The sequence below is a fragment of the Lolium rigidum genome, chromosome 5 (genome assembly GCF_022539505.1).
Source record: "Lolium rigidum isolate FL_2022 chromosome 5, APGP_CSIRO_Lrig_0.1, whole genome shotgun sequence".
Taxonomy (NCBI): Eukaryota; Viridiplantae; Streptophyta; class Magnoliopsida; order Poales; family Poaceae; genus Lolium; species Lolium rigidum.
Window position 1 is genome coordinate 211,709,162 of NC_061512.1, and position 8,898 is coordinate 211,718,059.

An 8,898-nucleotide genomic window follows, 5' to 3' on the forward strand; every position below is an offset into this window, starting at 1 on the left:
CATGAGTTTCTCTCATCCATGCAACGCCCGTTAATCCGTCCCCGTGCCTACGGTATTTTAATCCTCGCTGTTTACTATAATCACAACCGCTGTCTCTGTTACTCTCGCTGCTGTTATTTTACTACGCTCATCTGCTATAATACTGTTACTACTCGATAAACTCTTGCGAGCAAGTCCGTTTCCAGTGCAGCTTGAATTGACAACTCCGCTGTTAAGGCTTTCAAGTATTCTTTGTCTCCCCTTGTGTCGAATCAATAAATTTGGGTTTTACTTCCCTCGAAGACTGTTGCGATCCCCTATACTTGAGGGTCATCAAGTAGCAATAGTTAGTATCAAGCTAGTCAAGCAAGATAGCACCCCTCATGATTAGTGCTAGTGCTAAATATTAAAACTTGATTACTCTAGATGGGAACATGTGACTTGAATTGAATTTGAAACCTTGGAATGATGAATCATTTCATTGAATGATTTTTGGAAGATGATTATGAACAAGAGAAGATAGTGATTTTTGATATAAAACTGAGATTGGTTTGGATGCGATACCTTTCCAATTTTTGAGTACCCCCACAATACCTGATTATGGGTAGGGCTTAACTGGAAATTTATACTTCTTAGTATGGGTTCCCTCTGAACACACATCATAGGGGTTATGCCGAGGCTGCCTCCGTTGTTGAGAAATGATGTGAATTGAGGTGAATTGTACGACCAAGCCCTGTGCAGTTCCCAGGTTGACAGTTGGTCTTCACTGGGAGGCCAAGCTCATGGGGAGAGGTGCTCATACTAGGATTTGTAAGTGAAAGGTTATGGTTGATGATCCGCGTACTGTGTTGCGACGATTCGGGGAATCCCGACGGATGAAATCAAATGTTGTGGCACAAGTGTGCAACCTCTGCAGAGTGTAAATCTATTCGAATAGCCGTGTCCACGGTTACGGACGGTTGGAAAGGCCATACAGTTTCCGGTGTCAGATTTTGAAAATGTTGGTGAAATGAATGGTGACTTGGTGACTTGTTAAATTACAACAAATGTTGTGGGAATGACACTAATGTTCCCACTTGAGTTAGTTAGCACATGAATAAATCTTTTATCCAACACTTGTGAACTAAAACTGGCTTTATGCAAATTAAACTAGAGCTTAGCACCCCTTACTCAAGTTGTTAGCACTTACCTTAGTATTAGTTTGCAAGTACTTAAAGTACTTACGGCTTTGTCCCTGGCTATTCAAATGGGCAGAGTATGAAGATGAACAGAACTACCAAGGAGATGACCAGCAGGACGCCTACGACAACTAGGAGTTTTCTGACGTCAAGCGTTGGCCTGTGGACTAGAGAGTCCCTTTATCTTTACGCTTCCGCCTATGAACTTGTGTTTGTTCGTTGATCGATAGATCAACTATTTGTGTAATATGAATCATGTGATTCAAGTTGTAAGACAATATGGCTTGTAATAAATGATGACTATGATATTCGACTATTATGCCTCGCAACAACATTATCCTGGGATTGCGATGAATGACATAATAGGCATCCGGACTTAAAAATCCGGGTGTTGACAGGATATCCCGGCCACGAACCACTGCGGTACGAGATTTGCCCGTCGAAGCACACCCGCGGTGGAGGGGGCGGGGGGGGGGGCGGCCAGCCCGGTGGCTAGGGTTTCCGCCGCCCAAGTCGGCCGTGCGGGACGACGCGGGGGCTTTCCTTCTCTAAAAGATAGCAATGTCCTCTTGTGTAAGGTAACTCACGAGGATGACTAGTGGCCAGCGTGTTGCAGAGAACTCTCATTTTGCAAACCGAAAGTATAAAAATGTTAAAAAGTATGAAATAGGAGGTTGACTAAAGAACATGCAAGATTTAGTTGGCTCAGTCGACTCGGCGTTAGAGACACCCAAATTTAATTGCCGTATGACAGTTTAAAGGCCGTCAATGTCGCGGGCTCTGCTGGCGGGCAAGCTCGGGGCGGGTGCCGGCGAGTTCCGCCAGGGCAGGCACGGGCAAGCTCGGAGCCGGCGCAGGCAGGGTAGGCGCACGCGAGCTCGAAGTAGGCTCTAGCGAGGCGGGCGCGACTGAGCACGGTGGTGGCATAGGCGAAGCTGGCGCGGGCGAGCCTTGCCCTGCTGCCCAAGGCCACCCAAGCGCAGAACCAACAGCTTCCGCCCACCACCGCACGCACCAAGGTCGCCGTGCCTCCACCTCGTTCTTCCCCTAGCTGCGCGCATCACCTCCTCTCGGTCCACACCCAAGCTGCCGCTCGATCCCGCCTTGGCCACCTCCGCACGCCCAACCGCACGCCCCGGCCCGCCCTCCGCCGTATGTTGCGCTAACCGAGATAGAGTAGTTAGAAGGGTAGTTTCTCTCACGGGATGGGACTCAAAGACAAGAAAGAGTCTCATGGTACTTCATCTTCTCAACAAATGAACATTTCATCGAATGCATATCAACTTCAATAATTGTCATAAAGGGGTAGTGTGGCCCCACCCATAGATCTCTGCTTCCTCTTACTATTTCATACCGGGTCACAAGTTCACAACAATCTACTCCTTCCATACCGATTTACAGGGTAATTACACATTTCGAGATAGAAATTTAACTACTAATTTGATCCATAAAATATAAGATATATATCATAAAAATTATAAGTACTCTTGGAAACTTCTTTTGAATGAATCCAATATAATTTTTGTGACATATATTTTGTATTTTGTTGACTAAATTTGTAGTCAAACTTCTTTCTCGAAATGTGTAATTTCCCTATAAACCGGTATGGAGGGAGTAGTAAAGAATATTCAAGTACAACAATATATACAATAAATAAATAACCATAGAGACATAACGAGGCAAAAGCCGAGGCTTCTTATCGAGTTACACTTATCTTTAAAATCCCCATTATTTCACTTTATTATAAGCAACTAACTATACGAGGCAAGATAAAAAAAAATTCATAAACTATAGCTACACAAGCAGGAAAATATAGCTACACAAGCAAAATAATCACTCAACACAAATGGATCGTTCGTGCGTCTGTATCAAGCACTCAAGCCTCGGCGTAGAGGTGAGCCGGGAGCTTGGGCTCCACGACGGCCTCCAGCGGGAACTTGCGGGGCGTTGAAAGCCCGAAGATCTCCTCCATGTTCAGCTCCACGCCGTCGGGGAGCTTCCACTCGAACCCGTGCAGTAGGTTCGCCAGGCTCACCTGGATCACCTTCAGCCCAAGGCTGTATCCGGGACACATCCTGCGCCCCGACCCGAACGGCAGCAGCTCGTAATCCTGCCCCTTAACATCGAGCCTGCTGCCGATGAACCGCTCCGGCATGAACTCCTCCGGCGCGTCCCATAGCTCCGGGTCGCGGCCGATGGACCACACGCTGACAAGTACCCGGGTGCCGGCGGGGATGTCGTAGCCGCCGATGGACGTGTCCTCGCGGGAGAGGCGGGGCACCAGCATCGGCGCCACCGGGTGCAGCCGCATTGTCTCCTTGACGATGGCGTCCATGTAGGGGAGGCTCGGCATGTCCTTCTCGGTGACCCAGCGGCCTCGCCCGACAACACGGTCCAGCTCTTCGGTCGCCTTGGCAAACACCTCCGGCTTCTTCAGGAGCTCTGAGAGAGCCCATTCGACCGTCACCGCCGAGCTCTCTGTTCCCCCAGCAATAAGATCCTGCACGTGACACGGTGACGGTTAGTTAATATCAGAATATTGCGCTTGTGATCTGTAACTGAGGAAACGGTGAACAGAACAGCTGATGTGAATAACTGCGTGCACTGTCGCTACTTAGTGTATTGCCGTTCAGTACCAAAAAATATCATCTCATCTCTTTGCTGTTTCTCGGTGGAACTAAGTATACCTGTGTCTGAGCCCCGCAAAAAAAAAGTATACCTGTCTCTGCACTTGGTGTGGGACGTACTACTTATCAGCAACAATGGGCCCATTATATTCTACAGATTTCCGAGTTCAGATAAGTGGATATCAGTAGTTCTTACTGCGATTATCGACTCTACAGTCTACACCCATAGGTAAACCTCTCCAGATTTCAGAGTTCAAATAAGTGGATATCAGTGGCCCAGATTGATAGCGACAAGACTACATCTTTAAGTCAGCTCTGAACGATGATACGAAAGAAGATTTCGGTGGCAAGCGAGCGGGGAAGAAACAGAATTAGTTGATTGGGAAAGAAAGCACTGACCTGAGTGAAAGCCTTGACGCCCTCCCTGTTGAGCTTGACCTCGAGGTCGGGGTTGCTAGCGAACTGGAGCAGCACGTCGACCATGTCCTTGGCCACGAAGCTCTCCCCGTCGCGGCGGCGCTGCTCGCTGTGCTCGTCGACGACGTGCTCCAGGAAGCGGTCGAACATCTTGCTGAGCTTCTTCATCCTCTTAATGTACCCCTGTAGGTCCATCCAGTCGAGGCACGGGATGGAGTCGCCGATGTTGAGCACGCCGTTGAGGAGGAAGAGCTCGTCGATCATCCACTTGAACTCGTCGGGCGTGGTGATCACCGCGCCGCTTTCGTCCCTCACCTCCTTCTCGAGGTACTTCTTGCCCATGACCATGCGCGTGATCACGTTGAGGCTCACGGTGGACAGGTAGTCCTTTATCACCAGGGCGCGTCCGGCGCCGGCGGCGGTGGCGCCGTGATGAAGGTCGCGGAGGAGGGCGAGCACCTCTTCACTGCGGATATACTCGTAGGACTGGAGGCGCCTGGCGCTGAAGAGCTCGGTGAGGCACATCTTGCGGGCCTGGCGCCAGTAGGCGCCGTAGGGGGACCAGGTGATGTCGCTGTAGTTGTAGGTGGTGTGCTTGCCGGCGGCAAACTTGGGGCGGTCGGTGAAGACGACGTCGTGGGTCTTCAGGAAGAACTTTGCCATGTCGACAGAGGAGCCGACGACGCAGGGGAATGAGCCGAACTGGAGCTGCATGAGCGGGCCGTACTGCTTGGAGAGCGCGTGGATGGAGCGGTGCGGGAGCGCGCCGATGAGGTTGAGGTTGCCGACGATCGGCCACGCCTTGGGACCCGGCGGGAGGTTGTACTTGCGGCTGCTTCGGCGGCGGAGGACGGCGTTGAGGAAGAGCACCGTGGCGAGTACGACGCCCAGGAAGGACGCCCACTGAGGAAGCTCCATTGGGACAAGTAGCAAGTGGGTGTGGCCGAGTGATGTCTTGAGGCTTGAGCTGTGGCTGGTGTCTGGTGAGATGATGCTGAATCACAGAGCCGGCTACTTATAGATGTCGAGGTGGAAGAAGAGGGCATGCGAAACTCAGCCATGACTTGGTGGGAAAGGACGGGGAAATCGGAAAAAGACTTGGGAAAACTTGACGAACATACTAAAAATCTAAAAAACTGGTAGACAAGACCACAGGGGAGGAAACCTTGGCTTATTTTTTGAGGTCAGAGATTAGAGAAGAACAACAAACTCGGTTGAATATTAGCACCCCATAGTAGTTAACCTGGCTGGACTCGATCGCAACAAAATGACCCTACACAGAGCTCCCAACTGGACACACATACTACCTGCTCCTATTTTAGTCGGCGGTATAAACATCTATGCTATGTATATTTGCTACTCCGGTCCCAAAATACAAGGCATATAAGCTTAGCTAAAAGTCAATATATTCTAAATTTCATAAATTTTATACAAAAACTACAAACATATAAAATATAAAATCAATATCAATAGATTTAGCATAAAGTATATTTTCTCAATATATTTATGTAATACTGTTGACGTCGACACTTTTCCATAAGTATTTAGTAAAATTTAGTACGGTTTGATTTTAACTAATCTTATACGTCTTATATTTTGGGACAGAAGAGTATATGATATTGATTCACATAAAAAATGGTGCGACCATGGGTGATCATCTTTTGAAGATAGTACAATTTCGCATAGCTTAGTGGAGTAAATATAATTTATTACCAATAATAAACATGGCTAAATTGAAAAAAAGTCGTGTTAACTAATTTGGAACAAAGGGAGTATCTAAAGGTATAGTTGTTGCACCCCCATGGGGCATGGAGAGACCATCCACGATGGCCACTCGGCGCGCAAGGGCTGGGCGCTCGCTCGCTCTCCTCTCCGCCGGGTCCACGTACCACCTCGTTATTGGCCCAGCCCAAAAAATCTCTCCATCCACGCGAGGCTAAAACCAACCCTATCCCGTTCCATTCGTCTCCTCCCCAATCCCCTCCTCCTCGGCCGCCGCCACTGCTCGTGAAGTTTGGCCGGCCCTCCTCTCCGCCCCTGCTTCTCACCGCCGGCGGCCGACGCTGCACCGCGCGGGGATTGGGGGAGGTGCTCAGCAGGAGAAGCGCGAGGTGCCGCCTCACCTCGTCGTCCTCCCGATCCCAGCGCCCGGCCGCCAACCTCCTCTCCGCCCCTGCTTCTCGCCGCCGGCGACTGCGGCCGCAGCTGCACCGCGCGGGGATTGGGGGAGGTGCTCAGCAAGATAAGCGTGAGGCGCCGCCTCACCTCGTCGTCCTCCCGATCCCAGCGCCCCCGGAGCTCAGTCTCCGACGAGCGCGAGGGGAGGAGGACGCCGCCGACGAGAAGGCTGGGATGGAGATGGTGGCGTAGGAGGAGAAGATGCAGGGAGGCGCAAACGGGCAGGGGAGGGTCACAAGTGCGGGAAGAGCAAGCTAGGGTTTTCACCGCAGCGGATTTCTTCCGTGGTGACCTCACGCGACCTCTCCCCATGACTGAGCACCATCCCCAGGTACAGTGGTTTTCCTTACCTTGGCTTCCCACCCCTTCCTTAAGTATCTCTTCATTACTCCATCACTAATTTGCAGCATTTGTCTCCACTACCGTGAGGCTACATGTGTGCACATGTGGTGTTTGTGCAAATGCCCATAGATAAATACTGCTCTGAGAAGATGCTGATGTTTGTGCATTTATTGTGTTTAATAGGGCTTGTTTTGCATTATGGATGTTTATAAAAGTTTGGTGACTATAAATGAAATGAAATAGAGATTGAGTAGTCATAGCCTGGATGCCACCACCATCAAGATCAAGATCAGGTGTTTGGGGCTGAACCTCGGCATTGTTGATCTGCAGATTCGTCTCCCTATCTCTGTTTTCATGTGTGTGTGTTGGCTGACAATCCTCTTCTTCCTTCAGTAGCTCAGAAAGTAGTATGGCCATGTGCTAAACTTATTTCTTGAATTTTGCTTCAAATATTGTATAACCTGTGATTGTTTCAATTTGTTCATGCTTGCTTTGTATTATGGACTCATGGCAAAAAGTTGTATATGCACATTTGCATGTATTATTTACTGAATAAATTTCCCTGTAGCTCACTGCATATGCAAGCTATGAATGTCAAAATTGCTCCATTAAGTTTTTCTTCATGAATGGTGCTTCCGTTTTTGCCAGAAATTAAAGAGATGGAATTTATACTGTTGGTGCACAAACAACTGTGATGGTTGTGGTCTCTGCTCTCTACTTTTCCAGTTGAGGTATCTCTCTTGGTCATAATGAGGTCATTACTTAATCTATATTGAGTTTAAAATTTCTTCTTGCTCTACCACATCAAGTAAATTCATGATCTTTTTGTAGCTATATATCCCAAAGTTTTGTTCTCATATTAGTTTCCAAGTAGTTGTATTTCTGTTTGTCAGAACTAAAGATGTAATCTCAAGTTCGGTGCAAATGGCATATCGTAGACGACGATCCGGAAGGAAGGTAGAATTGGACATGGCATCTCGATTCTTTGCATACTATTTTATGAATAATTGTACTAATAAGATCTGATCACCTAATGTTTTTCTTGAAAGGTGTAGACGGAAAATATGCCAGAAACAATCAAGGCATGGGATAGGATCCAAGAGCAAGTGAAGAAATATATAAGCCTACCCATTCTGAACTGAACTTGGCACATGACATTTTTTTTATCAGAGAAAAGATTCTCCTTTATCAAAGGTATGTGGTAGTATTTTGAATGTAACTGACTTACTGCGGAGTTCATAATACCCATTCTGACTTACTGCAAAGATCATATTTAGAATGTAGCAGGACATATTGACAGTTAACAGTGTGAAATTCTTTTTATGCTGGTATCTGTTTGCATGTGCTATCAATTATTCCCTTTTCATATTTCTTTTATTACTTGGTTCCCACTTCCTATCCTTTCCACATACACATGTCATATACATCTGTCAATGCTTCATATCTATTATTACGTTTTTTCATTCTTATAATCCATATTTACTACATGCCTATGTTGTTACATTGTGCCCATATGTTCAAACCAGAGGACCAACCTATTTACACTTTCATATGATTTATTAACATAGAATAATTATATCTGATTCTTTTATTTTAAAAACAGGATACTCAAATGAAGCCTATCCAGTTGCTTGTATTTATTTTAGCATAATGGATGTTATTTAACTCGGTGATCATTGATGTGGGATATCTTCATGCTATTTTTGATGGTTCTCATGTCGCGTTGTATGGTCAGTTCCCCTTACTTTCCCATTTGTATGTACAATAGTTTCCCTTCCTACAATTCGTGACTTTACTATAGTTCAATCTGCATGGGGCCCTCAGTGGTACAGGGTTTTGGCTCATTTTATGATGTCCCCATCCTCTAGAATACAGAACCAGAGATATGGAGTTGTAAGCTTTGTTCATTGATTTTTTCCAGTATCAAGGCCTTAAGCCTTTCTTCATGTTTGTAATATTCCTATCCAATGCAAATTAGCTCTGGTGTGTTACAACAGAAGCTCCTCAATAGCGCTGCCCTTGGACCACGACGACACAGCTCAACATGATTTCTGCATCTACAGGTTACATACTCTCCTTTAGATTTATTATCTCCAGTTCAATAAGGATTTCAGCCTGCCATAAATCCAAATTGGTTATTTGACTACTTGCTGTGAAGTTTCTAATTGTATGATGCA

The 8,898-nt window shown here is 47.0% G+C and overlaps 1 protein-coding gene across 1 annotated transcript; it reads right to left on the reverse strand.

The window, feature by feature from the left end:
- Positions 1-3,033: 3,033 nt before the first annotated feature.
- On the reverse strand, positions 3,034-5,171 carry LOC124653285 (trimethyltridecatetraene synthase-like). The gene is made up of 2 exons (XM_047192355.1): positions 4,184-5,171; positions 3,034-3,657 (listed from the first exon to the last, which is right to left on the reverse strand). The coding sequence occupies exons 1-2, from the start codon at positions 5,117-5,119 to the stop codon at positions 3,034-3,036; spliced, it is 1,560 nt and encodes a 519-aa protein (XP_047048311.1). The 5' UTR covers positions 5,120-5,171.
- Between the last annotated feature and the right edge of the window lie 3,727 nt (positions 5,172-8,898).

Bases quoted from the DNA above. Each gene is read 5' to 3' on its own strand.
- LOC124653285 (XM_047192355.1), bottom strand. From the start codon at position 5,119: ATGGAGCTTCCTCAGTGGGCGTCCTTCCTGGGCGTCGTACTCGCCACG. The intron at 3,658-4,183 runs GTCAGTGCTTTC...TGTCACGTGCAG, and splicing joins GCGTCAAGGCTTTCACTCAG to GATCTTATTGCTGGGGGAAC.